This window comes from Olea europaea, chromosome 21, assembly GCF_002742605.1.
Source record: "Olea europaea var. sylvestris chromosome 21, O_europaea_v1, whole genome shotgun sequence".
In the NCBI taxonomy this organism is placed as follows: Eukaryota; Viridiplantae; Streptophyta; class Magnoliopsida; order Lamiales; family Oleaceae; genus Olea; species Olea europaea.
This window is the reverse complement of record NC_036257.1, coordinates 6,904,674-6,921,006: the sequence shown is the minus strand read 5'-3', so window position 1 is coordinate 6,921,006 and position 16,333 is coordinate 6,904,674. Positions and strand designations below refer to the sequence as shown.

At 32.3% G+C, this 16,333-nt stretch overlaps 1 protein-coding gene across 2 annotated transcripts; it reads right to left on the bottom strand.

Annotated features, from left to right (window-relative positions):
* Nucleotides 1-13,934: 13,934 nt before the first annotated feature.
* Nucleotides 13,935-15,526, bottom strand: LOC111370503 (probable WRKY transcription factor 65). 2 transcript variants are annotated; one of them, XM_022992221.1, is made up of 3 exons: nucleotides 15,217-15,526; nucleotides 14,837-14,986; nucleotides 13,935-14,746 (listed from the first exon to the last, which is right to left on the bottom strand). In XM_022992221.1, exons 1-3 carry the CDS (start codon nucleotides 15,354-15,356, stop codon nucleotides 14,188-14,190), a joined length of 849 nt encoding a protein of 282 aa, XP_022847989.1. In that variant the 5' UTR covers nucleotides 15,357-15,526; the 3' UTR covers nucleotides 13,935-14,187. The 2 variants fall into 2 exon arrangements, with proteins under 2 accessions (XP_022847989.1, XP_022847988.1); XM_022992220.1 differs by having other exon boundaries at nucleotides 14,837-14,989; nucleotides 15,217-15,523.
* Between the last annotated feature and the right edge of the window lie 807 nt (nucleotides 15,527-16,333).

The window sequence follows — 16,333 nt, the reverse complement described above, 5'->3', positions numbered from 1 at the left end:
ACTTAATGATGCTATGTTATAGGTTTCAGATCTTGAGAGATCGAAAGAACAATACAATAACTTTTATCCTAAGTCTTATATGTTGACAAGATACTTGTCAGATTTTCTATGCAAGACTTTGCCCTCAAGCATCGAATCCAACTAAGGATTAGTCTACGAAGAGTCCTAAAGAGATTGAATACAGGAGTAGGATGCCTTATGTGTTGGCAGTACGTAGTCTCATGTATGCCATGCTGTGCAATAGACTTGACATTTGTCATACTATTGGTGTCGTGAGTCGAAATCTATTTAATCTTGAGATCGAAACATTAAATGGCGATAAAGCATATCTTTTATTACTTTCAAATAACAGGGAATTATATGCTCGTCGTTCGATCTTATTTCGATAGGTTAAAAAGATTCAAACTTCCAAAATGCTGAAGACTATCACATGTTTACATCGATATCATTGTGGGGCCATTATTGGGAGACATATTATGCAATTATGCATTGCTGATTCTACCATTAATGCCAACCATAAGCTGCCAAATTGGCTGTATGACTTAGAAAATCCTTACGGACATCGAGGTAGTTGATTACGCCCAAAGTATAACGCGGTGATTGTAGTACATCTTTGGGGTGTCGTATCCACAGGGAGATGAAAATTTTCTCAAAAAATCAAACAAACTAGGGTTTTCGTAATTTTATGTGGGAATGATTTGTCACTTAGAATAAAAATTAATTATCAATATGTGACGTAAGTAAAGCGTCGGAATTCCCCCAATGGATTGGATTAATCGATATCAATAATTCATGTATTTTTCCTCAATTAGAGATTTTCTTCCCAACTCTCTAATCGGAAGATTTAACAATAAAGTCCAATTTAATTCCAATTATATTGCTAGAATCTAGATTTTCTATAACACATTCGCACATTTTTTATTGGAACAAGATCAAAGATCGACCATATACATCAAGCATAAGGTAGTAATCAATTCGCCAATAAAGTAATATTAAGATTAAAATTCAACAATTATTTCAATCATTCGATAGAAGGAACATGGCTAGATCTATGAAGGGTTTGATAAAAGTTAAAATAATCTCACAAATAAATAATTCAAATTGTAATTCAACAAGTATTTCGAATATTCGATAGAGAAAGCATGACTGAATCTATGGAAATTCTAATAATTGTTAAACTAATGTAAAAAACATATTCAAGATATGGAAATTCGATTCTAAAATTGTTTAATAATGAAAAACTCAATTACATGAATTAAAGATGTCGAAATCACCAAAATCGATTGAGATCCTTCGTTGCTTCACCAAGTTCCTTAGTTTTCCATGGAGTTTCTTGAGCACCAAAATGAAAGAAAAAGGTCTGGGGGCGTCTGACTTCGTTCTGGGTGGTTTTGGGCATTTATATCCCGTGAAAATTAGGTTACCATAAGAGATTCAATCGTATAAGGAACCTGAGATTCGGCCGCCCAAAAAACACTATGCGACCGCATGGTTATTGTCATTGCGGTCGCATGGTTATGCACTTTCAGCCTCTTCAATTCTCGGTATAGGTGTGTGCGACCGCATAGTAGAAAGGCATGCGACCGCATGGTTCCGCCAGACAGCTTTCAGTGTTTTAATCATAACTTTCTTTCCCGCTATCCAATTGAGGTGATTCAAGTTACATTGGATAGCTAACTCAAAGGGCCACAATTTTTATTCAGAAGTCATCTCCCAATTCGATCATCTTCCATGTCAAAAATGGGTCCCAACATGAGACTACAAATTGGTGTGTTAGTTTTCGATTGGAAATTGATGTATTGATCAAACTTTGACGTTATTTCATCCCTTTGACTTCTTTCCTCATCCACTTGACCTCTAACACTTTCGAATCTTCATCATAATCTTAGACACAAGTTTGGATCATTTGCACTTTAGTCCCCGAACTTTCATTTTCTTCTACTTTGGTCATTTTTCACTTGTTTCTTTCGAATTTCAACTTTTTCATCAAAATGCAACCTAAACCAAAATATAAGAATAATGAGTGCATTTTGGCATAATATAATCACATGAATGCAATAGTTAAGAGGGGAAAATATGGTATTTTACACTCTTATCAGTAATGCTTGCATCCGTACAACCCTTTACATTGTATTGGATTACAGTAAGACTGTTACAAATGCTAAAGATCCAAGAGTCATCAGAGGAATAAATACATTGAACAAAAATATCATCTCTTAAGATAGATAATTGGTCGAGAAAATGTGGTTGTCAGTAAAATTGTTATCAGGGTAATCTTGTAAACTTGTTTACTAAGAGCTTATCGTCTAAGTTTTCAAGGGACATCTACAAGACATGAACTTGCAAGATATGACACATACAACATCTCAAGTAGTTGCTATATGGGTCGAAGATGATGAAAATGTAAATGTTCACGTTCGTGATATTATTTTATATGATCATTTTGGTGATTCACACAGGGTTTACTTTAATATGGTTGTTATGATCCTTAGTAATATCCTTTGATTTTTCCATATGAGAAATTCGGTTGGCATGAAGGTATTGAGAGAAGTAGAAGCACATACTTTCAACCTCAGCATTTGTATGACTTTTTTTGCTTTTCCTAGCACAATTAATTTCACAGCTGAAATTCTTGAAAAAGAGGATACAAGTTAGTAAATACATCTTTTAGAAAATTTTATAACATCTGCAATGTGAATGTTGCAAATGGATATTTAAAATGATTCTTTATACTGAAACTAATCCTTTTTTACATTATCTAGTGCTCAATGGAATGAAAAAATGGTCTGAAGTTTCTTGCCAGGAATACTTCTCATACAAATTACAAATTAGATTTTTTGGTAGTTCGTATTATTTCACAATGGTAGACTATTTCAACAATATGTTGTGGATATATATGTTAAAATTAAAACTGTTAGTTTATATTATTTTCATAATAACAAGAAAAAATTTCGAGCTGAACTTTATTAATGCATTGTAGATAGTGTTCAAAATGGAGAGACAATGGGATACAAAATTGGGAGGAAGTTTGTTTTACAATAATCTTTTATATGTGGTCCTAGAGATCTACTAATAAGATATATAGATGTGATGGCTATTGTACAATGTTATGAAAAATCAGGTTTATTTTTTACTGAAACATGTAATTCAAATTGGCTAAACATTAAGTGAGAACTAAGATACAATGATAAGGTTTAGAATCGATCAGATCTAGTCGCGCCTATATTTAGAGCAAAATTAGAAGTTGAAAAATGATTTATATAACGAAAATGTATTAGGCCCCATTCCTCATGTATATCTATTGTTGATTTTCAAATGCGGCTAAAAGATTTGTTGTGCTGAAGAGGTTGATAAGATAGTGTCTTGTAAACTTTCTAACAAACAAAAGACCCTCATCTTCATTCAATTATTGTTAAACATAATATGCATGGCCTTTCTGAAAATTTGAATCCTAAAATGTATGTATGGAGATAAATAAAGGTTGTAAAAATAAATACTAGAGGGATTATCGTAATACTACTATATTTGGTAATAACTTATATTCGTTGTATATGCAACGTATTAATGGTATTTCTATTAACGTTAGAAGTCGAATGTTAGACAATCGTTGGGTCGTACCATACAATCCTTATTTAAGTGCGAAATTTGACTGTTACATTAATGTTGAAATAAATTATTCTATTAAAGTTGTAAAATATTTTTATAGATATGTGTATAAATGACATAGTCATATTATTTTCTCCGTTAAAACAAATGAAACAAATGAGGAAATCCATGAAATTTTTATTTATTAATTAGCTAGATGGATATCTCTATTGAGGTTATGTGGAGAATTTTTTCTTTGAATTCGTCAGATATTTATCCATATGTTTATTCTTTACAACTTCATATTGAGGATTATCAATAAATAACATACATTGATCATGATGATTTATCTATATTATTGAAAAAGAAAATACGAGAATAACAATGTTAATTGAATTTTTTGAATGAATGAAGAAAACAAGTTAGTTCGTACATTGTTGTATCGAAATTTTCCTAAACAATTTTGTCTGTGCAGATAACAAAATTTGAACTCCGAGAATGAAACAAATTATTATAGGACGAATTGTAACAGCTAACCCATCTGAAGAAGAATGATATTTTTACGCATTTTTCTTAATCATATTAGAGGACCAGTATCATTTCATGATTTACAAACTTTAAATGGGGTAACTGTTGTTACATATTGAGAAGCAGCACTTTTACATGGTTTATTAAACAGAGACAATCATTGTGCGAAAAGATGTCTTAAAGAAGCAGTCATTTCTTAAAAAATAACTTCAAGGAGATTGCTGAAATCCTAACCATCCAAAGTTCTTGTGGGATAAGTTTAAGATTTATATGTTTAACGATTATGTACATCAAAATATACTTAAGGAGATTGCTGAACTATGTGCTTTAGAAGGCATTAGTTCTATTTTGGAATCTTTAGCTCATAACATAAATGATTATGCCATGGTGCCATTCCATGTCAATATAGATGAAATTGAAAAGATGAGAATAATGGTTGAAGAGGAGACAACTAATTTTGATATTGAAGGACGCCTTGCTTGTGCACCAACATTAAATAAAAAATAATAGTTTGCATATGATATAATTATTCAAAAAGTAAAATTAGAATCCAGCGATGCTTTCTTCATCGACGATCTAGGCGGGAGAGGAAAAATATTTTTATATAAAGCAGTCTTAGCTGGTGTAAGGTCACAAAATTTAATTGCTTTGGTAACTAGATCATTTGGAGTATCTGTATCTCTTTTACCTGGAGGTTGAACTTCTCATTCAAGATTTAAAATTCCTTTGGAAACAGATGGTGAAATAAGCTGTTCTGTTAGCATGCAATCAGCTTTAGGAAGTTTGTTGAAAATGTATAGGTTGATCATTTGGGATGAAGCATCGATGATAAATTGTTCTGCTGTTGAAGCTGCAGATAAGATGCTTAGACATATTACCAACTGTAACTTGCTTTTTGGTGGGAAAGTAATAATTCTTGGAGGAAATTTTCATCAAGTTCTACCAGTGGTGTCAAAAGGTGAAAAAACGATATAATGAAAGCTAGCTTAGTTTTCCCAAACTTATGACCTTTGTATATACATCTACCATTGATCGAGAATATGATGGTAAAGTTGGATCCCACATTTTGTAATTACTTGCTAAGAATTGGAGATAAAACTAGAGAAAGAACATAGTTGTAAATGAGTTAATTCACCAAATAGTCACTGAACTTTACCAAAAGTTTCCAGGAGGTTACTAAATTTCAAAACTTCCCAAAATAGTCATTGATTTTTGCAAAAAATTCCTAAGAGGTAACCAAACTTCGATATTCCCTAAATAGTCACTGAACTTTAACTTTGCAAAAAGTTCATAAGAGGTTACTCAACTTTGCAAATTGAGACTCCATACATGCAAATTGAGACCTCATACATCATTGTTTTGCAAAGTTAAGTGACTATTTAGAGAATTTTTAAAGTTCATGACATCATGGGAACTTTTTACAAAGTTCAGTGACTATTTAGAGAAGTTTTGAAGTTCGTTGACTTCTTGAAAACTTTTTAGCAAAGTTTAGTGAATATTTGGGGAATTAACCCTTGTAAATGCATTAAACTTCCAAACAATATAGTTTGCCATTTAAAGATGAAATTACATCTTTTAAAAAATTGATATATCATGTTTTTTAGATATAGAAGCATATGCTAATAATTTCCATGCGATGGCAAATCGAATCATTCTTAAGCCTACAAATGAATGTGTTGATCATATTAATTGAATTTTGCTTGAACATATTCCTGGTGAAATTCTCACATATTATAGTTTTGATGAAATAATTGATAAATGAAGACAGAGCTTATGAGAAGATTTTTTGAATAGTCTAACCCCAAATGGTATTCCACCGCATGAATTGAAAATTGAGGTAAATTGTCCTATCATATTATTGCTAAATATCAATCATTCTAAAGGGTTATGCAAGGGAACAAGCTTTACTTGTCAAAAGTTTTAAAATAACGTAATTTTTCTGAACAACTAGCGAGTATTGAGGAAAATATATTTCTTATCGAAGATCTCTTTTATACCTTTGAAAAGTGACCAAAACCCAATTCAATTTAAAAGAATTCAATTTCCAATTAGGTCGTGCTTCGCAAGACGATAAACAAAGCACAGGGTCAAACACTTAATTTCATCGGTTTGTATATTCTAGAGTCAATTTTTTTGTCATGGTCAGTTTTATGTAGCATTATCAAGGGTAAAAACAAGCACATCTATCAAAGTTCTACTTATACCATCAAACATAGAAAACTACACAAAACATGTATAAAAAATGTTGTCTACGAAGAAAATCTTTCGTTCATAAATATGTAAAACTACAACCTTTTCATATGTCTTCTCTAAAAGATTCGAAAAATTAGACATTGAACCCCAAATGGATTTTGGGCTTCTTTGTGGAACTTCATGCGATTTTTTTCTTACTTCAATGGCCTTTTAATTCTTGACTTTATCAAAGGTTTGTATCAATTGTCCACTCCTTTTCTGATTTTCTTGTGTTTATTTGGATTTGTCCGATGTTTAGCATTCAGACCAGGAATACTTGTCTTGCTACATATAGTCCTGTTTTGTTAAACAACTTTTTCATATTTTCTTATAACCTTTTATTGTAATATGTATATTTATATTAATTGTAAATTTAATTTTTCGTGACACTAATTGATTTGGCAAACTTGTATTTTTTGTATTCCACAAATTTCTTTCATTCACTTAGGTTAAATACTAGAAAGTTTCAATAATGATGTTTGCTCTTGTTAGGAAAATGTTGTAATTGGCAATCTGTGACCAAAATGACTAATTTGTCGAGTTTGTAAGTCAAGGACCAATTTGTCAATGTCTAAAAGTTCAGGGACTTGTGTTGAAATTTTGCAATAATTAATGTATAGGTCTAGGGTAAAGTTGGATGCTTTGAAGATAAAAACGGCCCAAGATTGGTGCTAGAGTGTCGCCCTGACCTCGCTCGAGCCTAAATAACAGAACCTGCGTCGCTGGAGTTTCGCCACCACTTCGCTCGATCGAGAGTGCGTCGCTAGAGTTTCGCCGGCACTTCGCTCGAGCGACAGTGTCATCCGGCGTTTGGTAATTTTCCTTCCTCGTGAATTTTAAACGCTCCATACTACAAAAAACGACCACTATATAAAAAAAAATTCCGCTTTTCATTAATAGCTTTTGACAAAACACATAGCACAATATTTTCCTCTCTACCAAAGGATCAATTGCAAAACTTTTCACCATATGATTCATTGAAGAAAAATAAAAACATCAAATACATTTTCAAACAAAACACCTATAAAAAATCCTCACTACTTCCAGAAGATCAGTTGATTGAAGATTCGAGAAGGAGGTTGATTGAAGAACTGGAGTTCTTGTTGATTCACGGGAAATAGAAGAAATACAAGGTTGGGATTTTGGCGCAGATCTGCAGAATCCAGGAGAGCTTTGGTTGATACAGTAAGGAGGTCAGAGTGTTGTTAGATACAGTCATGTCTGGCGTACTGTAAGTTGGAGTCTTCTATAGTGAATCCCTACTGGCTTGTGCCCGGAGTTTTTACCCAGTTGGATTTTCTCCGTCAACAATTTTTGTGTTATTTATTGCTTTCTGTCAATTTCAATTCAACCGGCAATTCAATATAGGTAGTTAAATCATGTGAATGAATTTGGACAACGTTTAATTTATGTGACTTGTTGTATAACTTAATTAAATTGCTAAATTCCGCATAGACACCTATTCACCCCCCCTCTAGGTGTTGATTGGGTCGAACTATAGCCTTTTCAGTTTCAACAAACAAGCTATCCTACTGACTGTATAGAAGTGTGTTTATTACTTTATAGTGTGCTAATACTATTAGCATTCTTCTTTCTTATCATTTCTTGGTGCATAACATTGAAAATGTTTTATTGTGGAATAAGATATTCACTTCGTGAGGCCTTTTTCATTTCTTTGCTTAAGATATCATATTATTCATATTCATGTCTTATAATTACTATTGGGATATTTGGATAATTTTGAGTCTTTGAATAATACACTTTTCTTATACATGTTATTGCATTTTGAGGTGCGTCCTACAGCATTACAAGTTACACTTTCTTTTGATTTTTATACATTGTCATCGAACTGATATCTTCTTATTCCTAAACAAAACAATTTGGGCCACCTTTCAAGGTTTTACTTTGCCTATGTACTGTTATCATCTCAATTTTATGGCCTCCAGTTGGAATAGCCAGTAGCGTTTAAGGAGAGCAACATATGACTTCCTTGCACCAATGTTTGCCACTTTTTAGACAAGCAGTGAAAGGAAGAGGGCTTATCATTATTTTTATGTATGCGTAAATTGTATTGAGTCTTCGCACATATTTTCACCTTTTTATTGACTTCAAGCCATTGATTAGTTTGATCATGCGTGTAGGATGGAACTTGCGATACACTCAAAGGGATTTGAGCCTCAAATCTTGTGGATTTTGAACTTATTCTTTTTTGTGTACAATTTCATACTTCTTGTTCGTGGATTCAACGGTTATAGTACTTTGTTGTTCAACTTTTTTGGAATTTCCTAAACTAACAGGAAAATCTCACAAAAATAGGATATTGGTGACTTGAGGTATGCTTATTTCATATTCCATTTGTCATTTAATAAAAATCAATAATTCTTTCGTAATTATTTCCTACTTTCATAATGTTTCATAATAAAGTTGAGAATCAATAATTCTTAACTTTGGAGAAGTTAGTAGATTAAAAAAATGCTATATTATGCATCAAATGTTTAAGAGTCACCAACAAAAGAGCAATATAAATCAATTTTCTAGGACCTCTAACATTACCTTTGAAATAACAAAATCCGTGCATGGCACGGGCAATCAACTAGTATAATTAAAAGATTGAATATATATTATGCTAAAAAAGAAAGTTGAGGTAAATTTCGGATCTAAAAAATGCAATTTTTCCTTCAGAAATTAAAAGGATTCTTTTGATAATTTTAAATGACATAATATAGATTTTAATTTAAGTCAAAGTCAATAATTCATTTTAACTACATATTTTATGAATCACATAACTTATTATATATTTCATTAATTTTTACGAAAATCTATTAAAATTCTAATTTTAATCCTTCAAACAGGAGCATATTATTTACCTATAGGCTATAAGTAATATAATAGCTAGCAACATGAGCAGTGAATCTAAATGAAAGGTCACATTAGTCCCTCATTATTTTCTTGGCCCTACTTTGAAATGCAATCAAAGATGGGCAGTTGGACTCTCACACACCGCAGATGATGATAATCAACGATCTACAATGTATATATGATATTTTTAATTGTGATTACATGTGCAACGACCATAGTGTTGGGGTTTTCATGTGTAACCGCAGGAATAAATGGAGATCCAACTATCGTAGCTTAAAAGTCAAAATAATTGTTAAGTTTGACTTTTTGGGCATCGCCAGCCATTTTTCCCCCCGCTCCAAGAAAAGAAAATGGACTAACTTTTGCATATAAAGGGTAAAAAATAAATGATTAATTAGTAAGATTCAATCTGTAATTGGCTCTTTCTTCTTATAATAAAAAATAAAAATAAAATAAAGTCTCTTTCTTTCTCTTCCTTAGTAATAAGCAAGAATAGTTTGGATAATCTTATTGTGACAAAAAAGTTATGTCTAAATTAGATTTGAGTTTTCACGTTTTCGTCTACTTTATGAGTGCTTATTTGAAATAGCAAGAAGAATTGTTAAAAAATTTAGATCAAAATCAATAATTAATTATTTTCCAGAGTTATTATGGTGATAGAAACTGAGGCATTGCTGAATTTTCCATCACAAGTTTATTTCTGCAATCTTTAATACCTCGCCATCCTTTTTGGTCTCTAGGTACTGTGCAATTACCAGCGCCTACTACCGCGGTGCAATTGGTGCTTTGCTTGTTTACAATGTGATGAGGCACCCGACATTTGAAAATGTTGAAACGTGGTTAAGAGCGTTGAGGGATCACACGGATCCCAATATAGTTGTCATGCTGGTCGAGAACAGAACAAGTCTGATCTCCGTCTAGTGGCAGTCTCGACTGATGATGGAAAGTCTTTTGCTGAGGAGTCACTCTACTTCATGGAAACTTATGCACTCGAAGCTACGAATGTGGAAAATGCTTTTTCTGAGGTTCTTACCCAGATATACCATATTATGTGCAAGAAGGCAATCGAAACAGGAGAGAATGGAGCTGCGTCGAACGTCCCTTCAATAGGTAAGAAAATCGATGTGAACAAAGATGTATCTGCTACGAAGATGGGCGGTTGCTGTTCGACATAGACTCTGTGGTTGTTGCTTTACATTACTTGCAGTTGTTAGGAGCAAGTTTTATTTATTTGTATTGCTTTCATTTAGATGGAAAATTCTGATTGGGAAGTTGTGGAATATATTTTGCGTTCTTAAATGTTAGGACTGAGTTACATGACCCGCATGGATGACCGTGGGAATGACCACGCACACTCGTACATGGAGGTCGGTATTTTTTTAATCACTTGGGACCCACCTCGGTATGTGAGAGTGCGATCATCCATTGTGTCAACCATGATGTTCGTTTGGCATTTTCCTAAATCTTATGGTATCAAATGGGTGAATAGAGGAGTATTATAGTTAAAACCAATTGAACAAGAAAATTGACCGCATTAGCCTCAGTTCAGTGGTCCTTACATATCAAATCAAATTTAGGTAATCCATGTAATGGATAAGGAAGAAGATTTGGATTTGTTAATTTGTCAACTTTGACGTTATTTAAGAATCGTTTTTGTCACATGATAATGCATATTTCATGGAAACGACAATTAAAAGCTATCAAGATAAATTACAGAGTTACACAAGAAGTGAAAAATGATTTATGTTAATGTATAATTAATTTTGCACTGTCAATAATGTACACTAAACAAAAATATATTGAACTTAAGTTGGAAAAAATATTTGATGTTTAAAAACTCAATCTTAATTTCTTTACCCCTTGCGATTTAATTTAATATAATAAACTAGATTTTTTTGAAGTTGAAGTTTTAGAAAAATAATAAATAATAAAAAACGATAAAAAACCAGCATCATAGACCGCGGGACTAACAACAACCGTGATTGCATTTGTGGAGGTAACGTTTGATTATGGGTTGGATGGATAAGGATACATGGGGTGGGTCGTTGAGTTTCATTGGAGAAAATGAAATTTTATTAAATTCTTTTTTTAATAATGTTATTTATAGTTAGCGATTGAAGTAGTTGACTACTGCAATCGCTAACTATGAATAACATTACTCTTTTTTTTTTGGGTGATAATATGTATGTAATAATTTTAAAGGTGATATATATGTACTTTTGAAAAGTTATAGGATTCCATTTGTAATTTTTTTTTATTTTTTTTAAAGGAGCGAATTCATCATTTAATGATCAAAATCGAAGGAATGATTAGTTCTACTATATATTATGCTAAAAAAAGAAAGTCGAGGTAAATTCAAATCCAAAAAATGCAATTTTTCCTTCAGAAATTAAAAGGAATCTTTTGATGATTTTAAATGACACTTTATTATTTACCTATAGGCTATAAGTAATATAATATCTAGCAACATGAGTAGTGAATCAAAATGAAAGGTCACATTGGTCCCTCGTTAAGGCATCTTGAAATGCAATCATTAAAATAAGTTTTTTCTCGATCCTACTTTGAAATGAAATCAAAGATGAACAGGAGGACTCACGCACACGGTAGACGATGATAATCGACGATCTATAAATGCATATACAATATTCTTAATTATGATTACAATAATTACTATATTATAGAATTTGGCTGGCTAATTAAGTCAGTAGAATCATGTGCAAAGTCCATAGTGTTTGGGGGTTTCATGTGTAACAGCAGGAATAAATGGAGATCCAACTATCATTGCTTAAAAGTCAAAATAATTGTTAAGTTTGACTTTTTGGGCATTGCCAGCCTTTTTTTCTTTTTCTTTTTTTTTTTAATAATTTTTTTTCCTGCCCCAAGAAAAGAAAATGGATTAACTTTTGCATGAAAAGGGTAAAAAAGAAATAATTAATTAGTAAGATTCAATCTGTCTTGGCTCTCTGGGGCACTTTCTTCTTTACTTATAATAAAAATAAAAATAAAAATAAAGTCTCTTTCTCTCCCTTCCTTACTAAGCAAGAAAAGTTTGGATAATCTTATTGTGACAAAAAGTTATGTCTAAATTAGATTTGAGTTTTGACGTTTTCGTCTACTTTATGAGTGCTTAGTTGAAATAGCGTAAAGAATTGTTAAAAAATTTATATCAAAATGAATAATTAATTTTAACCACAATCTTATAGGATTCACAATTTTTATTAAATTTTCAACTACATATTTTATCGATTTTTACGAAATTGGTTAACACTTTTTATCAATAGTTTTGCCAGACATCCCTAAATATTGATGCGTAGTTTTTGTTCTATAAATAGACTTAGGGCTGGACAAATCTCCCGAACCGAACTGACCGAATCGAACCCGAACCGAACCGAACCGAACCCGATGATTCTTGTCAAATTAAATACCCGAACGTTTATCTGAATTGAGAATCGACGGGTACGGTTCGGTTCTCGGTTCTAGACTAAGAACCGAAGAACCGAATAAGAACCGAATCTTTCTAATTTTTTTTTTATATTGAATAAATCAAATTATTTTAATTTTAATTTTTTCTAAACAAATTAACAATTTCTAAATCCAAATTTTTGGCCCAATAATTTGTTTTATTTCTTAGCCCTACAAAATCCAATCCACTAAATAACCCTAAACACCTACATTAAAGTGCATAACGCTGTCTTGACTCTTGTACTCACTCTCGCAGCCTCTCTAACATTCCAAAACCTATACAATCGTCGGTCGACGTTGTGACCTCCGATCGAAGCCGTGACCTTCCCCGACCAAAACTTTGACCGTAGCGATCATTTGAACAATGTAGTCTACTAGTTTTTGACATTCTAAAACCATTAAATGTGTCATTAGTTGTATTTATATAATGTTGTTATAAATGTTAAAAAATTTAATTATAGTACAGAACCAAACGGAACCGAAGCAAACCGAACGGAATCGAACCCGAACGGTTCCATAATTATATTTGTACTCGACGGTTCCATTTACTAGATACCCAATAATTTTGGTTCGGTTCGATTCTTCTTAGAACCGAACCAATCCGTGCCCACCTCTAAATAGACTTAAACTCAATACATTAATTACTTTCTTTAATATTGTGTCAAATCATGTCATTAAATTTAATATATAACATTATATTTAATTTAAAATATTTATTTTTTTGCTTAATTATACCTAGGTCTTTAATATTGATGAATATTATTTTTCACAAACTTAACTTGTCTTGTCGAATATAAGAAGAAATTAGATAAATTATTGAAGGTAGGTACAGGGAAGATCACCAAGAAAGGATTTATCGCATTATTTTAACATTTTGACATTACATTTCACACGCAATATTACGTGATTTCGAAAAGTTAACTTTAACTATTAATGATTTATTGTACAAGTATTACGTCATACAAAATATTATAGGAAGTAAACCTTCAAGTCGTGCTCACTCGACTTTGGAGGTGTTTGGTGGAGATTTTAAGTCAATTAAAATCAATTTTTTGACCGTTATTTTACTATTTCAGCTGTCATTTTTGAATTCTTTTCTTACGGGTAAGATCTACTTTTATCTCTAACGGTAAAAAAATCAATTCTCAAAATCCCAACCAAACACTCTCTTAATTTTGTCAGCAATGTTAGAAATATACAAGAAATGTATGGACATTATTTATATGTTAAATCTTAAATAACTTATTTAAGTAATTTCTTAGAATATATAAATAATAATGGACGAATAGTATAAGCTAATTATCTTGAATAGAAACGTCAGCCAAATTAAGATAGCCGTTACTAACCTACGGCTTTTGGTGCTAATTACAATGAAATTAACATTTTTATTCCCTAACCACTACGCTAACATATTTTAAGAAAAATACTTTTCTTTCTGGGTTATCTCATGGCGTACGACACGCTGAGATTAAAATATGTTGCTTAGAAAAGACAAATATGGATGACGTATTGGCTGATATCTCACCCGGTGGTTTCAAGGCTGTGCCGCCTGTGCGCCACCTCTCTCTGCACTATCCCACGGCGGAACACGGCTGAGCACTCCGGCAATTCATCAAGATCGGCAAAAAGTGACTCATCTTCCTCTGGCATTGTGAAAATATCGGAATCGGTATTATCTCTGTCTTCAGTTAAAATTGGGCTGTATAGCATGGTGCAAGAAGTAGGATAGAAATCTGTGAACCACCCAAATTCGCTGCCGTTAATTAAGGATGTTTCATCAAGATTGGGAAATTTATCTTCAGAAATGAGTTCAGATTGAATGGAAACATTTATGGGCTCTTTCTTATCTTTATCTTGATCATGATCTTCTTCTTCTTCCTCCTCCTCTTCAGAGACCGAAGGTGTAGCGTTTGTTGCTGTCATAGCTGCGGCGGCGTTATGGCGGTGATTTTTAGAAGCCGGCCACGGGTGGTTGTGTTCAGAAGAATACGTTACCACCAACATAGTAGGATCCTGTCTACTTCTCTCCACTTGTTTTCTTGCAGGACAGCCCTTTGAGCTACTGCACCTGTAATAACCTCTACAAAATCGAAAGAAATTGATAAATTATCATCCCATAGAGGATTTTATCAAATAATACAAAATATTTCTAAGATAATTAATTAATTACCTAGGATAGGGTGAACCTTTGATGGGTTTTTGGCCGTATTTTCTCCATGCCCAGGAATCAGAAGGTGGAGTACTCATATGATCGCCCTTAAGTCTTAATCCTTCCACTTCTTTGATGGGCAAAAACACAACTCTTTTTTGTATAGCTCGCCTACTGTAAAAAAATCCCAAAACACCCATTTTTCTTTATATAATTTCTTCAACTGACACATGCATGCACAAGAACTCTCGCAAATCAAACCCTAAAAGATTCTTGAAACATAAATGAATCTTTTCTCACACACAAATATAGTATTGGCATGCTTAATAATGTAGATTAGGCAGTAATTGACAGTATTAAAGACGAGATTATAAATACTATATATGATTTATTTACATCACCTTTTCTTTGGAGAGGAGGTAAAAGTCATCTTGGTATCATTAGACATGGCGGAGCTAGGCGAATCTCCACTGTTTTCTGGCGAATATTCAGCGTCTTCTACCTCACTAACAAACTGGTTGTTGATGAATCTACTCCCCATGAACTTGTCCAAATTAAGTGTTTACAACACTTGATGAATTAAAGTAACCTTTTGGGAAAGATTTAGATTTTTGTGTGTGTGTGTAAGAGAGAGAGAGAGAGAGAGAGAGAGAGAGAGAGAGAGATTGATGAAAACAAGAAATGGGAGAAAGTGGTGAAAGATTGGGTAGAGTTTTAATATGGGTCCAACTGGTGACAGATTGGCAATGTATAGTTTATAGAGGACGTGCAAGCAGATGTGAAAGAAATACAAAATTAGATTATTATTATATGACAACGTGAAAGTGACCTTAATTAATGTTGATTAGGGTGTTGTGATTAGTTTAATACAGTGATTTATGACCGTTTCCATTGTATACTTTTGGATATTTCGCCCCATTGCTCGTTCTTATCAACATGCTTAATCAAGCCAATTTTATTGAAAATCACAAAGAGAAAATGATGTTTTTTTTTTTTTTGAAGTAAAGGGACTTTTCTGATAAAAGTAAAAGTTACAGTTGTATTATAATGGTATATTTATCTTGATATAACAAAAAAATTTTGGTTTTTTATTAATTAATTTTTAATTTTTATTTTTTTCCATAGCTAGTGAATGTAAAAATTGAGCTTTAATTGTGATGTAAGAGCTAATATATGAACATGGTACATAATTTATATAAATTGGCGATAATTAAGTTGTACTTTGAAAATTATTTTCTTTATGCTTGATTGTGTAAGATTAATATTAAAGACTTGTAGTTTTCACATGCCGTGTTATTTTGTTCAACATCACACCCAAAAATCAATAAATAATCTAGAGCATATAATTTTCAATTTAAAAGTCAAAATATATAACATTATCTTGTTTGTATTCTATAATTTAACTTCCATTTCAACCGAAAAATTACATAATTAGTTGAACACTGGTGATCGGGAGAGAATGCCAACAAATACGACGAATAGTATGCATGATTAGCAGGAAGGGCTAAATGATTTTGA